The sequence below is a fragment of the Salvelinus fontinalis genome, chromosome 40 (assembly GCF_029448725.1).
Source record: "Salvelinus fontinalis isolate EN_2023a chromosome 40, ASM2944872v1, whole genome shotgun sequence".
Taxonomy (NCBI): domain Eukaryota; kingdom Metazoa; phylum Chordata; class Actinopteri; order Salmoniformes; family Salmonidae; genus Salvelinus; species Salvelinus fontinalis.
Window position 1 is genome coordinate 3828197 of NC_074704.1, and position 21496 is coordinate 3849692.

Sequence of the window (21496 nt, forward strand, 5' to 3'; positions counted from 1 at the left end):
GGGGCCAACTGGGTGTTTAGCTTCCCCAGTGGCTCTGTAATTCTGCCCAGCCTGTCAAGAGGGGCTAAATGGGTGTTTAGCTTCCCCAGTGGCTCTGTAATTCTGCCCAGCCTGTCAAGAGGGGCCAAATGGGTGTTTAGCTTCCCCAGTGGCTCTGTAATTCTGCCCAGCCTGTCAAGAGGGGCCAAATGGGTGTTTAGCTTCCCCAGTGGCTTTACGTCTCTGTCCAGCCTGTCAAGAGGGGCCAAATGGGGGTTTAGCTTCCCCAGTGTCTCTGCAATTCTGCCCAGCCTGTCAAGAGGGGCCAAATGGGTGTTTAGCTTCCCCAGTGGCTCTGTAATTCTGCCCAGCCTGTCAAGAGGGGCCAAATGGGTGTTTAGCTTCCCCAGTGTCTCTACGTCTCTGCCCAGCCTGTCAAGAGGGGCCAAATGGGTGTTTAGCTTCCCCAGTGGCTCTGTAATTCTGTCCAGCCTGTCAAGAGGGGCCAAATGGGTGTTTAGCTTCCCCAGTGTCTCTACGTCTCTGTCCAGCCTGTCAAGAGGGGCCAAATGGGTGTTTAGCTTCCCCAGTGTCTCTACGTCTCTGCCCAGCCTGTCAAGAGGGGCCAACTGGGTGTTTAGCTTCCCCAGTGGCTCTGTAATTCTGCCCAGCCTGTCAAGAGGGGCCAAATGGGTGTTTAGCTTCCCCAGTGGCTCTGTAATTCTGTCCAGCCTGTCAAGAGGGGCCAAATGGGTGTTTAGCTTCCCCAGTGGCTCTGTAATTATGCCCAGCCTGTCAAGAGGGGCCAAATGGGTGTTTAGCTTCCCCAGTGGCTCTGTAATTCTGCCCAGCCTGTCAAGAGGGGCCAAATGGGTGTTTAGCTTCCCCAGTGGCTTTACGTCTCTGTCCAGCCTGTCAAGAGGGGCCAAATGGGGGTTTAGCTTCCCCAGTGTCTCTGTAATTCTGCCCAGCCTGTCAAGAGGGGCCAAATGGGTGTTTAGCTTCCCCAGTGGCTCTATGTCTCTGTCCAACCTGTCAAGAGGGGCCAAATGGGTGTTTAGCTTCCTCAGTGGCTCTGTAATTCTGCCCAGCCTGTCAAGAGGGGCCAAATGGGTGTTTAGAATTCCCCAGTGTCTCTACGTCTCTGTCCAGCCTGTCAAGAGGGGCCAAATGGGTGTTTAGCTTCCCCAGTGTCTCTACGTCTCTGTCCAGCCTGTCAAGAGGGGCCAAATGGGTGTTTAGCTTCCCCAGTGGCTTTACGTCTCTGCCCAGCCTGTCAAGAGGGGCCAAATGGGTGTTTAGCTTCCCCAGTGACTCTGCATCTCTAACCAGCCTATCGAGAGGGGCCAAATGGGTGTTTAGCTTCCCCAGTGTCTCTACGTCTCTGTCCAGCCTGTCAAGAGGGGCCAAATGGGTGTTTAGCTTCCCCAGTGGCTCTAGGTCTCTGCCCAACCTGTCAAGAGGGGCCAAATGGGTGTTTAGCTTCCCCAGTGGCTCTACGTCTCTGTCCAGCCTGTCAAGAGGAGCCAAATGGGTGTTTAGCTTCCCCAGTGTCTCTACGTCTCTGTCCAGCCTGTCAAGAGGGGCCAAATGGGTGTTTAGCTTCCCCAGTGTCTCTACGTCTCTGTCCAACCTGTCAAGAGCGGCCAAATGGGTGTTTAGCTTCCCCAGTGTCTCTATGTCTCTGTCCAGCCTGTCAAGAGGGGCCAAATGGGTGTTTAGCTTCCCCAGTGTCTCTGCCCAGCCTGTCAAGAGGGGCCAAATGGGTGTTTAGCTTCCCCAGTGTCTCTACGTCTCTGTCCAGCCTGTCAAGAGGGGCCAAATGGGTGTTTAGCTTCCCCAGTGTCTCTACATCTCTGCCCAGCCTGTCAAGAGGGGCCAAATGGGTGTTTAGCTTCCCCAGCGTCTCTATGTCTCTGTCCAGCCTGTCAAGAGGGGCCAAATGGGTGTTTAGCTTCCCCAGTGTCTCTGTAATTCTGTCCAGCCTGTCAAGAGGGGCCAAATGGGTGTTTAGCTTCCCCAGTGTCTCTACGTCTCTGTCCAGCCTGTCAAGAGGGGCCAAATGGGTGTTTAGCTTCCCCAGTCTCTCTACATCTCTGCCCAGCCTGTCAAGAGGGGCCAAATGGGTGTTTAGCTTCCCCAGTGGCTCTGTAATTCTGTCCAGCCTGTCAAGAGGGGCCAAATGGGTGTTTAGCTTCCCCAGTGTCTTTACGTCTCTGTCCAACCTGTCAAGAGGGGCCAAATGGGTGTTTAGCTTCCCCAGTGTCTCTACGTCTCTGTCCAGCCTGTCAAGAGGGGCCAAATGGGTCTTTAGCTTCCCCAGTGTCTCTGTCCAGCCTGTCAAGAGGGGCCAAATGGGTGTTTAGCTTCCCCAGTGTCTCTACGTCTCTGCCCAGCCTGTCAAGAGGGGCCAAATGGGTGTTTAGCTTCCCCAGTGTCTCTACATCTCTGCCCAGCCTGTCAAGAGGGGCCAAATGGGTGTTTAGCTTCCCCAGTGTCTCTACGTCTCTGTCCAGCCTGTCAAGAGGGGCCAAATGGGTGTTTAGCTTCCCCAGTGTCTCTACGTCTCTGTCCAGCCTGTCAAGAGGGGCCAAATGGGTGTTTAGCTTCCCTAGTGGCTCTACGTCTCTGCCCAGCCTGTCAAGAGGGGCCAAATGGGTGTTTAGCTTCCCCAGTGTCTCTACGTCTCTGTCCAGCCTGTCAAGAGGGGCAAAATGGGTGTTTAGCTTCCCTAGTGGCTCTACGTCTCTGCCCAGCCTGTCAAGAGGGGCCAAATGGGTGTTTAGCTTCCCCAGTGTCTCTACGTCTCTGTCCAGCCTGTCAAGAGGGGCCAAATGGGTGTTTAGCTTCCCCAGTGGCTCTGTAATTCTGTCCAGCCTGTCAAGAGGGGCCAAATGGGTGTTTAGCTTCCCCAGTGGCTCTGTAATTCTGCCCAGCCTGTCAAGAGGGGCCAAATGGGTGTTTAGCTTCCCCAGTGTCTCTACGTCTCTGTCCAGCCTGTCAAGAGGGGCCAAATGGGTGTTTAGCTTCCCCAGTGTCTCTACGTCTCTGCCCAGCCTGTCAAGAGGGGCCAAATGGGTGTTTAGCTTCCCCAGTGGCTCTGTAATTCTGCCCAGCCTGTCAAGAGGGGCCAAATGGGTGTTTAGCTTCCCCAGTGGCTCTGTAATTCTGCCCAGCCTGTCAAGAGGGGCCAAATGGGTGTTTAGCTTCCCCAGTGTCTCTGTAATTCTGTCCAGCCTGTCAAGAGGGGCCAAATGGGTGTTTAGCTTCCCCAGTGTCTCTACGTCTCTGTCCAGCCTATCAAGAGGGGCCAAATGGGTGTTTAGCTTCCCCAGTGGCTCTGTAATTCTGTCCAGCCTGTCAAGAGGGGCCAAATGGGTGTTTAGCTTCCCCAGTGGCTTTACGTCTCTACCCACCCTGTCAAGAGGGGCCAAATGGGTGTTTAGCTTCCACAGTGTCTCTATGTCTCTGTCCAGCCTGTCAAGAGGGGCCAAATGGGTGTTTAGCTTCCCCAGTGTCTCTACGTCTCTGTCCAGCCTGTCAAGAGGGGCCAAATAGGTGTTTAACTTCCCCAGTGGCTCTGTAATTCTGCCCAGCCTGTCGAGAGGGGCCAAATGGGTGTTTAGCTTCCCCAGTGGCTCTGTAATTCTGCCCAGCCTGTCGAGAGGGGCCAAATGGGTGTTTAGCTTCCCCAGTGTCTCTACGTCTCTGTCCAGCCTGTCAAGAGGGTCCAAATGGGTGTTTAGCTTCCCCAGTGGCTCTGTAATTCTGCCCAGCCTGTCAAGAGGGGCCAAATGGGTGTTTAGCTTCCCCAGTGTCTCTACATCTCTGTCCAGCCTGTCAAGAGGGGCCAAATGGGTGTTTAGCTTCCCCAGTGTCTCTATGTCTCTACCCAGCCTTTCAATAGGGGCCAAATGGGTGTTTAGCTTCCCCAGTGGCTTTACGTCTCTGCCCAGCCTGTCAAGAGGGGCCAAATGGGTGTTTAGCTTCCCCAGTGTCTCTACGTCTCTGTCCAGCCTGTCAAGAGGGGCCAAATGGGTGTTTAGCTTCCCCAGTGTCTCTATGTCTCTGCCCAGCCTGTCTAGAGGGGCCAAATGGGTGTTTAGCTTCCCCAGTGGCTCTGTAATTCTGCCCAGCCTGTCAAGAGGGGCCAAATGGGTGTTTAGCTTCCCCAGTGTCTCTACGTCTCTGTCCAGCCTGTCAAGAGGGGCCAACTGGGTGTTTAGCTTCCCCAGTGGCTCTGTAATTCTGCCCAGCCTGTCAAGAGGGGCTAAATGGGTGTTTAGCTTCCCCAGTGGCTCTGTAATTCTGCCCAGCCTGTCAAGAGGGGCCAAATGGGTGTTTAGCTTCCCCAGTGTCTCTACGTCTCTGTCCAGCCTGTCAAGAGGGGCCAACTGGGTGTTTAGCTTCCCCAGTGGCTCTGTAATTCTGCCCAGCCTGTCAAGAGGGGCTAAATGGGTGTTTAGCTTCCCCAGTGGCTCTGTAATTCTGCCCAGCCTGTCAAGAGGGGCCAAATGGGTGTTTAGCTTCCCCAGTGGCTCTGTAATTCTGCCCAGCCTGTCAAGAGGGGCCAAATGGGTGTTTAGCTTCCCCAGTGGCTTTACGTCTCTGTCCAGCCTGTCAAGAGGGGCCAAATGGGGGTTTAGCTTCCCCAGTGTCTCTGCAATTCTGCCCAGCCTGTCAAGAGGGGCCAAATGGGTGTTTAGCTTCCCCAGTGGCTCTATGTCTCTGTCCAACCTGTCAAGAGGGGCCAAATGGGTGTTTAGCTTCCCCAGTGGCTCTGTAATTCTGCCCAGCCTGTCAAGAGGGGCCAAATGGGTGTTTAGCTTCCCCAGTGTCTCTACGTCTCTGTCCAGCCTGTCAAGAGGGGCCAAATGGGTGTTTAGCTTCCCCAGTGTCTCTACGTCTCTGTCCAGCCTGTCAAGAGGGGCCAAATGGGTGTTTAGCTTCCCCAGTGTCTCTACGTCTCTGTCCAGCCTGTCAAGAGGGGCAAAATGGGTGTTTAGCTTCCCTAGTGGCTCTACGTCTCTGCCCAGCCTGTCAAGAGGGGCCAAATGGGTGTTTAGCTTCCCCAGTGTCTCTACGTCTCTGCCCATCCTGTCAAGAGGGGCCAAATGGGTGTTTAGCTTCCCCAGTGTCTCTACGTCTCTGCCCAGCCTGTCAAGAGGGGCCAAATGGGTGTTTAGCTTCCCCAGTGGCTCTGTAATTCTGTCCAGCCTGTCAAGAGGGGCCAAATGGGTGTTTAGCTTCCCCAGTGTCTCTACGTCTCTGTCCAGCCTGTCAAGAGGGGCCAAATGGGTGTTTAGCTTCCCCAGTGTCTCTACGTCTCTGCCCAGCCTGTCAAGAGGGGCCAACTGGGTGTTTAGCTTCCCCAGTGGCTCTGTAATTCTGCCCAGCCTGTCAAGAGGGGCCAAATGGGTGTTTAGCTTCCCCAGTGGCTCTGTAATTCTGCCCAGCCTGTCAAGAGGGGCCAAATGGGTGTTTAGCTTCCCCAGTGGCTTTACGTCTCTGTCCAGCCTGTCAAGAGGGGCCAAATGGGGGTTTAGCTTCCCCAGTGTCTCTGTAATTCTGCCCAGCCTGTCAAGAGGGGCCAAATGGGTGTTTAGCTTCCCCAGTGGCTCTATGTCTCTGTCCAACCTGTCAAGAGGGGCCAAATGGGTGTTTAGCTTCCCCAGTGGCTCTGTAATTCTGCCCAGCCTGTCAAGAGGGGCCAAATGGGTGTTTAGCTTCCCCAGTGTCTCTACGTCTCTGTCCAGCCTGTCAAGAGGGGCCAAATGGGTGTTTAGCTTCCCCAGTGTCTCTACGTCTCTGTCCAGCCTGTCAAGAGGGGCCAAATGGGTGTTTAGCTTCCCCAGTGTCTCTACATCTCTGTCCAGCCTGTCAAGAGGGGCCAAATGGGTGTTTAGCTTCCCCAGTGTCTCTATGTCTCTGTCCAGCCTGTCAAGAGGGGCCAAATGGGTGTTTAGCTTCCCCAGTGTCTCTACGTCTCTGTCCAGCCTGTCAAGAGGGGCCAAATGGGTGTTTAGCTTCCCCAGTGGCTCTGTAATTCTGCCCAGCCTGTCAAGAGGGGCCAAATGGGTGTTTAGCTTCCCCAGTGGCTCTGTAATTCTGCCCAGTCTGTCAAGAGGGGCCAAATGGGTGTTTAGCTTCCCCAGTGGCTCTGCGTGTGTGGAGAGGATATTCTCCAGGCACCATGAGCCTGAAGCCCCAGACTGGCCAAACTTGTGTTTCTTAAAACGGCACTTCAGTCATTTTTTTTGTTTAATTTGTATTTAACTCTAAAAAAGTCACAGGCTATCTATACAGTTCAGACTGAAATGATTTAATAGAATGAAATGTTGTTTAAATGCTGAGTGTATTTCTTTTGTAGGCTATATAGCCTTTAAATTATTTAAATTATATAGCCTACATTATTATTATTATTTTTTTAAATAAAGTTTAGCTCATGAAGCATTTATAAGTTCTATTCTTCAAGAATCAACGGCTATATATAGTCCAACAACAGATGTCGGAACTAAAGATTGGCCCTTTAAAATCACACATCAGTTCAACTGCAGACTAAGTGACCCCGTTCTTAAGACGGTACTTACTGGTGTTAATCAGGTCTCCTGTCTCCTCCTCCTCTTCTTCCTCCAATGTGACAGTTATCTCCCCGTCTTTCTCCTTCTTCACTCCAAAAACCGCATCCTCCTCTTTCTCTTCCTCCTCCTCTTCTTTCACTGTAACATCCTCCTCCTCTTTCACTCTGAACGCGTCTTCCTCTTCTTTCACTGAAACATCTTTCTCTTCTTCTTTCACGGTAACAGCCTCACCCTCTACTTCTTCTTTCACTGTAACATCCTCATCCTCTACTTTTGTTACTGTGACATCCTCTTCTTCCTTCTCCTCTTTCACGACAACGTTCAGCCACAGACCTTCTTTCTCCGTCCAGCAGACCTCCTCTTCTTCAACAGGAGGCGAGTAGCTTGGTGAACTCATGGTCAAGGATGATAGCTAGCTAGTTAGCATTAGCGAGTGGTAGGCCCATTTATCAAGCAAGCTACCTGATTAATAACAACAGAGTAAATATGAACTTAAACGGGATAACTAAGGTAGACGACAGAAGTGTGTTTAAAATACCGGTGGCTAATATACACCGAAACATGTGTAAAGAGCGTCAATATTTCGTTTTTATTTTGGCTAGCAAGCTACCGAGGCAGTATAGAACCAGTAGCCGTGTTGTTGTTGTGGACGCGTTCCGTCCACTAGATTATACGTCACACCGGCGGCACCAAATTAATGATCCACATCGCCGTCCGGTGAACGGAGTGGGAGACCGTTTATTTTATTTTCAGACAAAAAAAAGTGAATCACTTTAAATTATTTAAGAATATATATATTTTTTAACATTACAACATACAGTATAATGGTAATGAGTTGATTAATGCAACATACCAGTAAACACATACGGTAAGAAACGGTAGGAAAACACACGGTGTGTTCTGATTGGATAAGGAGTTGATTAATGCAACATACCAGTACAAACACACACGATCCTCCACTCTCCACCCCCCCCCCCCCCCCCCCCGTACTAAACACATGTAGTGGACTGATTCTGTCCCTCCCCCAGTACTAAACACATGTAGTGGACTGATTCTGTCCCCCCCCCAGTACTAAACACATGTAATGGACTGATTCTGTCCCCACCCCCCCCCCCCCAGTACTAAACACATGTAGTGGACTGATTCTGTCCCCCCCCCCAGTACTAAACACATGTAGTGGACTGATTCTGTCCCCCCCCCCCCCCCCCCCCCCCCCCCAGTACTAAACACATGTAGTGGACTGATTCTGTCCCCCCCCCAGTACTAAACACATGTAGTGGACTGATTCTAGCAGAGTCTGGGGGTTATGCAAAATGTTTACACACAGAAAATAATCCCGTAAAGCACTGCGTTATTTTGGAGTTTGCTCAATTTAACGTAAAAGAATGGACAGGTGTACCTAATTATATTTCACGTGCATTTTATTTATGGCAGATTTTTTGACTTGACACTTGTAACAGATAAAATACTTTCCAAATTAAATGTTTAACTGTTATTTGGGTTTATATCGTGTAAAACGACAGGGGGGGATTTGGCAATTTGAATGTCATGCTTATTTTTTTTATTTAAAAGTGGAACATGAATTGAATCATTCAAGTTACAATTGTGTCCCTGAAGTTGATGGGCGTGTCCCTGAAGTTGATGGGCGTGTCCCTGAAGTTGATGGGCGTGTCCCTGAAGTTGATGGGCGTGTCCCGAAGTTGATGGGCGTGTCCCGAAGTTGATGGGCGTGTCCCGAAGTTGATGGCCGTGTCCCTGAAGTTGATGGGCGTGTCCCTGAAGTTGATGGGCGTGTCCCTGAAGTTGATGGGCGTGTCCCTGAAGTTGATGGGCGTGTCCCTGAAGTTGATGGGCGTGTCCCTGAAGTTGATGGGCGTGTCCCTGGAGTTGATGGGCGTGTCCCGAAGTTGATGGGCGTGTCCCTGAAGTTGATGGGCGTGTCCCTGAAGTTGATGGGCGTGTCCATGAAGTTGGAGAGGTTGAAAATGTCAGTGAAGACACTTGCCAATTGGTCAGTGCATGCTCAGAGTACACATCCTGGTAATCCATCTGGTCCTGTGGCCTTGTGAATGTTGACCTGTTTAAAGGTCTTACTCACATCGGCTGCGGCACAGTCTTCCAGAACAACCGGTGCTCTCACTATGATTATTATTTGACCATGCTGGTCATTTATGAACATTTGAACATCTTGGCCATGTTCTGTTATAATCTCCACCCGGCACAGCCAGAAGAGGACTGGCCACCCCTCATAGCCTGGTTTCTCTCTAGGTTTCTTCCTAGGTTTAGGCCTTTCTAGGGAGTTTTTCCTAGCCACCGTGCTTCTACACCTGCATTGCTTGCTGTTTGGGGTTTTAGGCTGGGTTTTTGTACAGCACTTCGAGATATTAGCTGATGTACGAAGGGCTATATAAAATAAACTTGATTTGATGCATGTTTCAGTGTTATTTGCCTTGAAGAGAGCATAGAGGTAGTTTAACTCGTCTGGTAGGCTCGTGTCACTGGGCAGCTCTCGGCTGTGCTTCCCTTTGTAGTTTGTAATAGTTGTCAAGCCCTGAGCATCCGACGAGCGTCAGAGCCGGTGTAGTACGATTCGATGTTAGTCCTGTATTGATGCTTTGCCTGTTTGATGGTTCATCGGAGGGCATAGCGGGATTTCTTATAAGCTTCCGGGTTAAGTCCCGCTCCTTGAAAGCGGCAGCTCTAGCCTTTATCTCAATAATTCATGGCTTCTGGTTGGGGTATGGGGTTGGGGTATGTCACTGTGGGGACGACGTCCTCAATGCACTTATTGATAAAGCTAGTGACTGATGTGGTGTTCTCCTCAATGCCATCGGAGGAATCCCAGAACATATTCCAGTTTGTGCAAACCTGTAGCTTAGCATCTGACCACTTTTTTATTGATCTAGTCACTGGTGCTTCCTGCTTTTATTTATTTATTTATTTTATTTAACCTTTATTTAACCAGGTAGGCAAATTGAGAACACGTTCTCATTTACAATTGCGACCTGGCCAAGATAAAGCAAAGCAGTTCGACACATACAACAACACATAGTTACACATGGAGTAAAAACAAACATATAGTCAATAATACAGTGAAAAAAAATAAGTCTATATACAATGTGAGCAAGTGAGGTGAGATAAGGGAGGTGAAGGCAAACAGATATATGTATAAATAAATAAAAATATAAAAAGGCCATGGAGGCGAAGTGAGTACAACACAGCAAGTAAAATAAAAACTAAAAAAAAACACTGGAATGGTTGGTTTGCATTGGAAGAAAGTGCAAAGTAGAGACAGAAATAATGGGGTGCAAAGGAGCAAAATAAATTAATAAATAAATACAGTAGGTAAAGAGGTAGTTGTTTGGGCTAAATTGTAGATGGGTTATGTACAGGTGCAGTAATCTATGAGCTGCTCTGACAGCTGGTGCTTAAAGCTAGTGAGGGAGATAGGTGTTACCAGTTTCAGAGATTTTTGTAGTTCATTCCAGTCACTGTAGCTTAGCATCTGATCAGTTTTTTATTTATCTAGTCACTGGTGCTTCCTGCTTTCATTTTTGCTTGTAAGCAGAAATCAGGAGGATAGAGTTGTGGTCAGATTTGCCAACTGGAGGGTGAGGGAGAGCTTTGTGCGTGTCTCTATGTGTGGAAAAAAGGTGATCTAGAATTTTTTTCTCCCTCTGGTTGAAAATTTAACATGCTGATAGAAATGTGGTAAAGCTGATTTAAGTTTCCCTGCATTAAAGTCCTCGGCTACTGGAAGCGCCGCCTCTGGGTGAGCTTATGGCGGAATACAGCTCATTCAATGCTGTCTTAGTGCCTCTAGCTGTTTACAGTTAAAGAATATAGATTAAAACTCTCTAGGTAGATAGTGTGGTCTACAGCTTATCATGAGATACTCTACCTCAGGTGAGCAATAGCTCGAGATTTCCTTAGATTTCGTGCACCAGCTGTTATTTACAAAAAATACATAGTCCGCCGCACTATCCTGCCGGTGCAGTAACCAGCCAGCTGTATGTTGATAATGTCATCGTTCCACGACTCAGTAAAGCATCAGATATTACAGTTTTGAATTACACCTGAATGTCTCGTTGGTAGTTTAATCTTGGTCATCTATTTTATTCTCCAGAGAAAAAGCATGTTTGCTAGCAGAATGCAAGGAAGTGGGGGTTTATTCGATCGCCTACGAATTCTCAGAAGGCAGCCCGCCCTCTGGCCCCTTTTTCTCCCCCTCCTCTTCACGCAAATCACGGGGATCTGGGCCTGTTCCCGAGAAAGCAGTATATCGTCGCTCGTCTATTCTGCTAGTCCGTGGTGAGTAATAGCAGTCCTGATGTCGAGAAGTTATTAAATGTCATAAGAGAGCAACATTATGTACAAAATAAGTTTAAAAAAATAAGTTACAAACAACAAAACACAATTGGTTGGAGGCTTCTTCTCCGGCGCCATTCCACTCTGTGTTCTACTACCCAGGTCTGGTGTTGGAGGTCGTTCTACACTCTGTGTTCTACTACCCAGGTCTGGTGTTGGAGATCATTCCACACTCTGTGTTCTACTACCCAGGTCTGGTGTTGGAGATCCTTCTACACTCTGTGTTCTACTACCCAGGTCTGGTGTTGGAGGTCATTCTACACTCTGTGGATCTCCTGCATGTATTTTCTGATGTTTAATCAGGTATCTTTTATCAGAGTATCTCTTCCCACATTGAACACAGATATAAGGTTTCTCTCCTGTGTGTGTTCTCTGGTGTGATATCAAGTTGCCTGATGTAGTAAAACTCTTCCCACATACAGCACAGCCGTAAGGTTTCTCTCCTGTGTGGATTCGCTTGTGACGTGTTAAAGTCCCAATAAAAGGGAAACTCTTCCCACAGTCAGAGCAGTGGTGAGGCCTCTCTTGAGTGTGTGTTAGCTTGTGTATAGTCAGGCTTCCTGACTGAGTGAATGTCTTCCCACACTGATCACAGCTATAAGGCTTCTCTCCGGTGTGAGTTCTCTGGTGTGAAGCCAGAGTACCGATTTGAGTGAATCCCTTCCCACACTGATCACAGACATATGGCTTGGCTCTTGTGTGTGTTCTCTGGTGGGATTTTAAATGTTCTGACCTAACAAACCTCTTGCCACAGTCAGAGCAGTGGTAAGGTCTTTCTCCAGTGTGGGTTCGCTGGTGTACAGCCAGAGATGCTGACGTAACACAATATTTCCCACATACATCACAGCTATAAGGCTTCTCTCCTGTGCATTCTCTCTGGTGTTGTTTTAGGCTGCTTGATGAAACAAATCTCTTCCCACGGTCAGAGCAGTGGTATGGCTCTCTGGAATGCGTGTGGTGTGTTCTCTGGTGTAAAATCAGTTCACTCGAGGAAGTAAAGGTCATTCCACATACATCACAGTCATAGGTTCCCTCTCCAGTGTGAATTGCTTGGTGATATTGTAATGACTGTGATGTTGAAAAACTCTTCCCACAGTCAGAGCAGCGGTGAGGTTTCTTTCCTGTGGATCTCTGCAGGTGTTTATTGAGGAGTTCTGATCTGGAGAGACTCTTCTCTGCCTCGTCAGCATCATGAGGTTGTTGAGGCTCCCCAGAGGATCCACGATAGTCACGTCTCTCTCCTGTGTGAACAACAAAGTCAGACAGATTGCCATGTAAAATGTTATTGCCACAGTAAAATCAACCATTTTGTCTATCTAGCGTCTGTGACAGCCATCACAAAATCCTACAGGGACTAAACAACAAGTCTTGTGAATCAAGTTGACTATTTCGGTTAGAAGCATTCGATTTTTTTGCTAAAATAATTATTTTGTGATTTGTGTGCCCACTAAAAAACACTAAAACGTGACGTAGTCACCAGTGCATTCACCAGATCTTCATACCAAATACTTCAAGATCCAGGAGTCAATATCTATGCCTAATGTAACTGTTAAAACCTTCATGATACAATGACAACACATAAAATAAAATATTATTTTATAAAATAAAAGCAATGAAAGTCAACTAGTGTTTAATGCCACAGCATTGTTGTCAAATTCATCAAGACACCGACCATGATAAAGGGTTTAGGTATTAAATTAAAATGTGTGAATTTGAATTGTAGCTGTCGTTGTATCTTAAAGCCTCATGCAGTCTTTTCTAATTTGGTATATATTTGGTATATAAATAGATTGCCTAAATATATTTGTAAATATTTTTGCCCCCCCCCCCTGATCTTCCTTGGAGTTGTGAGTTCCGAGTTCCGAGTTGTGAGTTCCGAGTTCCCGAGTGACCGTGTGACCAATAAAATTTGATCACCAACTGTTACTCAAAGAGTTCTGACGAGGTCACTAGGTTTAGGGTTAAGGTTGCTACAATAGCTTTTCTCTATGAACTTGAGAGAGTGGTTACATTTCTCCAGCCACCACGACCTCAGTTGTTTACCAAAACATGTGACGGGGCGGCCATTTTGTTTCTGTTCTAATCCTCGGTTGCCCCTTTGAAAAAAAGCCACATCAATCACTCTGCAGTTCAAACAATAAAACAGACTGGTTTTCTACTGTAGCAGGACAATGGATTTACAGACTGTGGTTTTCTACTGTAGCAATGGATTTACAGACTGTGGTTTTCTACTGTAGCAATGGATTTACAGACTGTGGTTTTCTACTGTAGCAGGGCAATGGATTTACAGACTGGTTTTCTACTGTAGCAATGGATTTACAGACTGTGGTTTTCTACTGTAGCAATGGATTTACAGACTGTGGTTTTCTACTGTAGCAATGGATTTACAGACTGTGGTTTTCTACTGTAGCAGGACAATGGATTTACAGACTGTGGTTTTCTACTGTAGCAATGGATTTACAGACTGTGGTTTTCTACTGTAGCAATGGATTTACAGACTGTGGTTTTCTACTGTAGCAATGGATTTACAGACTGTGGTTTTCTACTGTAGCAATGGATTTACAGACTGTGGTTTTCTACTGTAGCAATGGATTTACAGACTGTGGTTTTCTACTGTAGCAATGGATTTACAGACTGTGGGTTTCTACTGTAGCAATGGATTTACAGACTGTGGTTTTCTACTGTAGCAGGACAATGGATTTACAGACTGTGGTTTTCTACTGTAGCAATGGATTTACAGACTGTGGTTTTCTACTGTAGCAATGGATTTACAGACTGTGGTTTTCTACTGTAGCAGGACAATGGATTTACAGACTGTGGTTTTCTACTGTAACAATGGATTTACAGACTGTGGTTTTCTACTGTAGCAGGACAATGGATTTACAGACTGTGGTTTTCTACTGTAGCAATGGATTTACAGACTGTGGTTTTCTACTGTAGCAGGACAATGGATTTACAGACTGTGGTTTTCTACTGTAGCAATGGATTTACAGACTGTGGTTTTCTACTGTAGCAATGGATTTACAGACTGTGGTTTTCTACTGTAGCAATGGATTTACAGACTGTGGTTTTCTACTGTAGCAATGGATTTACAGACTGTGGTTTTCTACTGTAGCAATGGATTTACAGACTGTGGTTTTCTACTGTAGCAGGACAATGGATTTACAGACTGTGGTTTTCTACTGTAGCAATGGATTTACAGACTGTGGTTTTCTACTGTAGCAGGACAATGGATTTACAGACTGTGGTTTTCTACTGTAGCAATGGATTCACAGACTGTGGTTTTCTACTGTAGCAATGGATTTACAGACTGTGGTTTTCTACTGTAGCAATGGATTTACAGACTGTGGTTTTCTACTGTAGCAATGGATTTACAGACTGTGGTTTTCTACTGTAGCAATGGATTTACAGACTGTGGTTTTCTACTGTAGCAATGGATTTACAGACTGTGGTTTTCTACTGTAGCAGGACAATGGATTTACAGACTGTGGTTTTCTACTGTAGCAATGGATTTACAGACTGTGGTTTTCTACTGTAGCAATGGATTTACAGACTGTGGTTTTCTACTGTAGCAATGGATTTACAGACTGTGGTTTTCTACTGTAGCAATGGATTTACAGACTGTGGTTTTCTACTGTAGCAATGGATTTACAGACTGTGGTTTTCTACTGTAGCAATGGATTTACAGACTGTGGTTTTCTACTGTAGCAATGGATTTACAGACTGTGGTTTTCTACTGTAGCAATGGATTTACAGACTGTGGTTTTCTACTGTAGCAATGGATTTACAGACTGTGGTTTTCTACTGTAGCAATGGATTTACAGACTGTGGTTTTCTACTGTAGCAATGGATTTACAGACTGTGGTTTTCTACTGTAGCAATGGATTTACAGACTGTGGTTTTCTACTGTAGCAATGGATTTACAGACTGTGGTTTTCTACTGTAGCAATGGATTTACAGACTGTGGTTTTCTACTGTAGCAATGGATTTACAGACTGTGGTTTTCTACTGTAGCAATGGATTTACAGACTGTGGTTTTCTACTGTAGCAGGACAATGGATTTACAGACTGTGGTTTTCTACTGTAGCAATGGATTTACAGACTGTGGTTTTCTACTGTAGCAATGGATTTACAGACTGTGGTTTTCTACTGTAGCAATGGATTTACAGACTGTGGTTTTCTACTGTAGCAGGACAATGGATTTACAGACTGTGGTTTTCTACTGTAGCAGGACAATGGATTTACAGACTGTGGTTTTCTACTGTAGCAATGGATTTACAGACTGTGGTTTTCTACTGTAGCAATGGATTTACAGACTGTGGTTTTCTACTGTAGCAATGGATTTACAGACTGTGGTTTTCTACTGTAGCAATGGATTTACAGACTGTGGTTTTCTACTGTAGCAGGGCAATGGATTTACAGACTGTGGTTTTCTACTGTAGCAGGACAATGGATTTACAGACTGTGGTTTTCTACTGTAGCAGGACAATGGATTTACAGACTGTGGTTTTCTACTGTAGCAGGACAATGGATTTACAGACTGTGGTTTTCTACTGTAGCAATGGATTTACAGACTGTGGTTTTCTACTGTAGCAATGGATTTACAGACTGTGGATTTCTAATGTAGCAGGACAATGGATTTACAGACTGTGGTTTTCTACTGTAGCAGGGCAATGGATTTACAGACTGTGGTTTTCTACTGTAGCAATGGATTTACAGACTGTGGTTTTCTACTGTAGCAGGACAATGGATTTACAGACTGTGGTTTTCTACTGTAGCAATGGATTTACAGACTGCGGTTTTCTACTGTAGCAATGGATTTACAGACTGTGGTTTTCTACTGTAGCAATGGATTTACAGACTGTGGTTTTCTACTGTAGCAATGGATTTACAGACTGTGGTTTTCTACTGTAGCAATGGATTTACAGACTGTGGTTTTCTACTGTAGCAATGGATTTACAGACTGTGGTTTTCTACTGTAGCAATGGATTTACAGACTGTGGTTTTCTACTGTAGCAATGGATTTACAGACTGTGGTTTTCTACTGTAGCAATGGATTTACAGACTGTGGTTTTCTACTGTAGCAATGGATTTACAGACTGTGGTTTTCTACTGTAGCAGGACAATGGATTTACAGACTGTGGTTTTCTACTGTAGCAATGGATTTACAGACTGTGGTTTTCTACTGTAGCAGGACAATGGATTTACAGACTGTGGTTTTCTACTGTAGCAGGACAATGGATTTACAGACTGTGGTTTTCTACTGTAGCAATGGATTTACAGACTGTGGTTTTCTACTGTAGCAATGGATTTACAGACTGTGGTTTTCTACTGTAGCAATGGATTTACAGACTGTGGGTTTCTACTGTAGCAATGGATTTACAGACTGTGGTTTTCTACTGTAGCAATGGATTTACAGACTGTGGTTTTCTACTGTAGCAATGGATTTACAGACTGTGGTTTTCTACTGTAGCAATGGATTTACAGACTGTGGTTTTCTACTGTAGCAATGGATTTACAGACTGTGGTTTTCTACTGTAGCAGGACAATGGATTTACAGACTGTGGTTTTCTACTGTAGCAATGGATTTACAGACTGTGGTTTTCTACTGTAGCAATGGATTTACAGACTGTGGTTTTCTACTGTAGCAATGGATTTACAGACTGTGGTTTTCTACTGTAGCAATGGATTTACAGACTGTGGTTTTCTACTGTAGCAATGGATTTACAGACTGTGGTTTTCTACTGTAGCAGGACAATGGATTTACAGACTGTGGTTTTCTACTGTAGCAATGGATTTACAGACTGTGGTTTTCTACTGTAGCAGGACAATGGATTTACAGACTGTGGTTTTCTACTGTAGCAATGGATTCACAGACTGTGGTTTTCTACTGTAGCAATGGATTTACAGACTGTGGTTTTCTACTGTAGCAATGGATTTACAGACTGTGGTTTTCTACTGTAGCAATGGATTTACAGACTGTGGTTTTCTACTGTAGCAATGGATTTACAGACTGTGGTTTTCTACTGTAGCAATGGATTTACAGACTGTGGTTTTCTACTGTAGCAGGACAATGGATTTACAGACTGTGGTTTTCTACTGTAGCAATGGATTTACAGACTGTGGTTTTCTACTGTAGCAATGGATTTACAGACTGTGGTTTTCTACTGTAGCAGGACAATGGATTTACAGACTGTGGTTTTCTACTGTAGCAATGGATTTACAGACTGTGGTTTTCTACTGTAGCAATGGATTTACAGACTGTGGTTTTCTACTGTAGCAATGGATTTACAGACTGTGGTTTTCTACTGTAGCAATGGATTTACAGACTGTGGTTTTCTACTGTAGCAATGGATTTACAGACTGTGGTTTTCTACTGTAGCAATGGATTTACAGACTGTGGTTTTCTACTGTAGCAATGGATTTACAGACTGTGGTTTTCTACTGTAGCAATGGATTTACAGACTGTGGTTTTCTACTGTAGCAATGGATTTACAGACTGTGGTTTTCTACTGTAGCAATGGATTTACAGACTGTGGTTTTCTACTGTAGCAATGGATTTACAGACTGTGGTTTTCTACTGTAGCAATGGATTTACAGACTGTGGTTTTCTACTGTAGCAATGGATTTACAGACTGTGGTTTTCTACTGTAGCAATGGATTTACAGACTGTGGTTTTCTACTGTAGCAGGACAATGGATTTACAGACTGTGGTTTTCTACTGTAGCAATGGATTTACAGACTGTGGTTTTCTACTGTAGCAATGGATTTACAGACTGTGGTTTTCTACTGTAGCAATGGATTTACAGACTGTGGTTTTCTACTGTAGCAGGACAATGGATTTACAGACTGTGGTTTTCTACTGTAGCAGGACAATGGATTTACAGACTGTGGTTTTCTACTGTAGCAATGGATTTACAGACTGTGGTTTTCTACTGTAGCAATGGATTTACAGACTGTGGTTTTCTACTGTAGCAATGGATTTACAGACTGTGGTTTTCTACTGTAGCAATGGATTTACAGACTGTGGTTTTCTACTGTAGCAGGGCAATGGATTTACAGACTGTGGTTTTCTACTGTAGCAGGACAATGGATTTACAGACTGTGGTTTTCTACTGTAGCAGGACAATGGATTTACAGACTGTGGTTTTCTACTGTAGCAGGACAATGGATTTACAGACTGTGGTTTTCTACTGTAGCAATGGATTTACAGACTGTGGTTTTCTACTGTAGCAATGGATTTACAGACTGTGGATTTCTAATGTAGCAGGACAATGGATTTACAGACTGTGGTTTTCTACTGTAGCAGGGCAATGGATTTACAGACTGTGGTTTTCTACTGTAGCAATGGATTTACAGACTGTGGTTTTCTACTGTAGCAGGACAATGGATTTACAGACTGTGGTTTTCTACTGTAGCAATGGATTTACAGACTGCGGTTTTCTACTGTAGCAATGGATTTACAGACTGTGGTTTTCTACTGTAGCAATGGATTTACAGACTGTGGTTTTCTACTGTAGCAATGGATTTACAGACTGTGGTTTTCTACTGTAGCAATGGATTTACAGACTGTGGTTTTCTACTGTAGCAATGGATTTACAGACTGTGGTTTTCTACTGTAGCAATGGATTTACAGACTGTGGTTTTCTACTGTAGCAATGGATTTACAGACTGTGGTTTTCTACTGTAGCAATGGATTTACAGACTGTGGTTTTCTACTGTAGCAATGGATTTACAGACTGTGGTTTTCTACTGTAGCAGGACAATGGATTTACAGACTGTGGTTTTCTACTGTAGCAATGGATTTACAGACTGTGGTTTTCTACTGTAGCAGGACAATGGATTTACAGACTGTGGTTTTCTACTGTAGCAGGACAATGGATTTACAGACTGTGGTTTTCTACTGTAGCAATGGATTTACAGACTGTGGTTTTCTACTGTAGCAATGGATTTACAGACTGTGGTTTTCTACTGTAGCAATGGATTTACAGACTGTGGGTTTCTACTGTAGCAATGGATTTACAGACTGTGGTTTTCTACTGTAGCAATGGATTTACAGACTGTGGTTTTCTACTGTAGCAATGGATTTACAGACTGTGGTTTTCTACTGTAGCAATGGATTTACAGACTGTGGTTTTCTACTGTAGCAATGGATTTACAGACTGTGGTTTTCTACTGTAAAATGTATAACCAAACACAAACCATTGATTTACACGGAGACTGTGGTTTTCTACTGTAAAATGTATACCAAACACAAACCATTGATTTACACTGAGACTCCGATTTCTACTGTAAAATGTATAACCAAACATAAACCATTGATTTACACGGAGACTCCGATTTCTACTGTAAAATGTATAACCAAACATAAACCATTGATTTACACTGAGACTCCGATTTCTACTGTAAAATGTATAACCAAACACAAACCATTGATTTACACGTTTTTAAAACCCCACACATCAGTTCCACAACTGCAGTTTGTGCCCCTTTAAAACCCCACACATCAGTTCCACAACTGCAGATCTCCCCTTTAAAACCCACACATCAGTTCCACAACTGCAGTTTGTGCCCCTTTAAAACCCCACACATCAGTTCCACAACTGCAGATCTCCCCTTTAAAACCCACACATCAGTTCCACAACTGCAGATCGCCCCTTTAAAACCCCACACATCAGTTCCACAACTGCAGATCGACCCCTTTAAAAACCCACACAACTGCAGTTTGTGCCCGTTTTTAAGATTAGTATTTACTGGTGTGCTAATCTTACCTCCCGTTTCCTCCTGCTCTTTTTTCGATGTGACAGCTACCTCCCCCTCCTCTGCAAACACTGCTTCCCCCTCTTTCACTCTGAACGCGTCTTCCTCTTCTTTCACTGAAACGTCTTTCTCTTCTTCTTTCACTGTAACAGCCTCATCCTCTACTTTTGTTACTTTCACATCCTCTTCTTCCTTCTCCTCTTTCACGACAACGTTCAGCCACAGACCTTCTTTCTCCGTCCAGCAGACCTCCTCTTCTTCAACAGGAGACGAGTAGCTTGGTGAACTCATGGTCGGGGATGTTAGCTAACAGCTAGCTAGCTAGGCTAATGCTAACTTAACGAGACAGCTAGCTAGCTAGGCTAATGCTAACTTAACGAGACAGCTAGCTAGCTAGGCTAATGCTAACTTAACGAGACAGCTAGCTAGCTAGGCTAATGCTAACTTAACAAGCCCGCTAGCTGACTAATAACAACACCGTAAATATGAAATCGGATAACTAACTAACTAGACGACAGAAGTGGGGTTAAAACACAGTGACTAATATACACTAAAGCGTCTAAAGAGCTTTATTGTTTCGGTTATATTGGCTAGCAAGCTACCGAGGTGGCCGAATAACTAGCTAGCTAACTTCTTCTTCTCTAGTATATTAGCGCTCAGCAAGCAAACGTTTAAGGTGCATACTGCCACCTGCTGGAGTACACGATCAATCACGGTTTGCTTAATTCTGTACCATTTTTGTAAATTTAAATAAACAAAAAAATCCCTACTAACGTATAACATACAGCCCCCCCCCCCCCCTAAACCCCCAACCAATTTCCCTCGATCATGCTTAGAAATGGTGACCAGAATCAGAGACTATGCTCACAGGACTGCTTTGCTATCGCTGATTGGAATATGTTTCGAGACTCTGCTGATAAAAGGACAGGGCTACCACACACAGAGCTATCGTAGACAACCCTGATGTTACCACACAGAGCTACCACAAACAACCCTGATGCTACCACACACAGAGCTATCCCAGACAACCCTGATGCTACCACACACAGAGCTACCACAAACAACCCTGATGCTACCACACACAGAGCTACCACAAACAACCCTGATGCTACCACACACAGAGCTATCCCAGACAACCCTGATGCTACCACACACAGGGCTACCACAAACAACCCTGATGCTACCACACACAGAGCTACCACAAACAACCCTGATGCTACCACACACAGAACTATCACAGACAACCCTGATGCTACCACACACAGAGCTACCACAAACAACCCTGATGCTACCACACACAGAGCTATCCCAGACAACCCTGATGCTACCACACACAGAGCTATCCCAGACAACCCTGATGCTACCACACACAGTGCTATCGTAGACAACCCTGATGCTACCACACACAGAGCTACCACAAACAACCCTGATGCTACCACACACAGAACTATCCCAGACAACCCTGATGCTACCACACACAGAGCTATCCCAACCCTGATGCTACCACACACAGAGCTATCGTAGACAACCCTGATGCTACCACACACAGAGCTATCCCAGACAACCCTGATGCTACCACACACAGAGCTATCACAACCCTGATGCTACCACACACAGAGCTATCACAGACAACCCTGATGCTACCACACACAGAGCTATCATAGACAACCCTGATGCTACCACACACAGAGCTACCACAGACAACCCTGATGCTACCACACACAGAGCTATCACAGACAACCCTGATGCTACCACACACAGAGCTACCACAGACAACCCTGATGCTACCACACACAGAGCTATCATAG

General features: G+C 45.5%; 2 protein-coding genes across 2 annotated transcripts in view; both read right to left on the reverse strand.

The window, feature by feature from the left end:
• LOC129839841 (zinc finger and SCAN domain-containing protein 2-like) overlaps nt 1-7235 on the reverse strand; it is a 40944-nt gene extending 33709 nt beyond the window's left edge. Inside the window, exon 1 of the mRNA XM_055907509.1 lies at nt 6570-7235. Coding sequence (XP_055763484.1) covers nt 6570-6957 — 388 coding nt within the window. The 5' untranslated portion in view covers nt 6958-7235. The remainder of the gene's footprint in view (nt 1-6569) is intronic.
• A 592-nt stretch (nt 7236-7827) lies between these two features.
• On the reverse strand, nt 7828-20423 carry LOC129839839 (zinc finger protein ZFP2-like). The gene is made up of 2 exons (XM_055907507.1): nt 19700-20423; nt 7828-12169 (listed from the first exon to the last, which is right to left on the reverse strand). The coding sequence occupies exons 1-2, from the start codon at nt 19977-19979 to the stop codon at nt 11181-11183; spliced, it is 1269 nt and encodes a 422-aa protein (XP_055763482.1). The 5' UTR covers nt 19980-20423; the 3' UTR covers nt 7828-11180.
• Nucleotides 20424-21496: the final 1073 nt, after the last annotated feature.

What these genes read in the sequence shown, in the direction of transcription:
- LOC129839839 (XM_055907507.1), bottom strand. Translation starts at nt 19,979, where the DNA reads ATGAGTTCACCAAGCTACTCGTCTCCTGTTGAAGAAGAGGAGGTCTGC. An exon ending in AGAGCAGGAGGAAACGGGAG is followed by an intron (nt 12,170 to 19,699) that starts GTAAGATTAGCA and finishes TTGTTCACACAG; the next exon opens with GAGAGAGACGTGACTATCGT.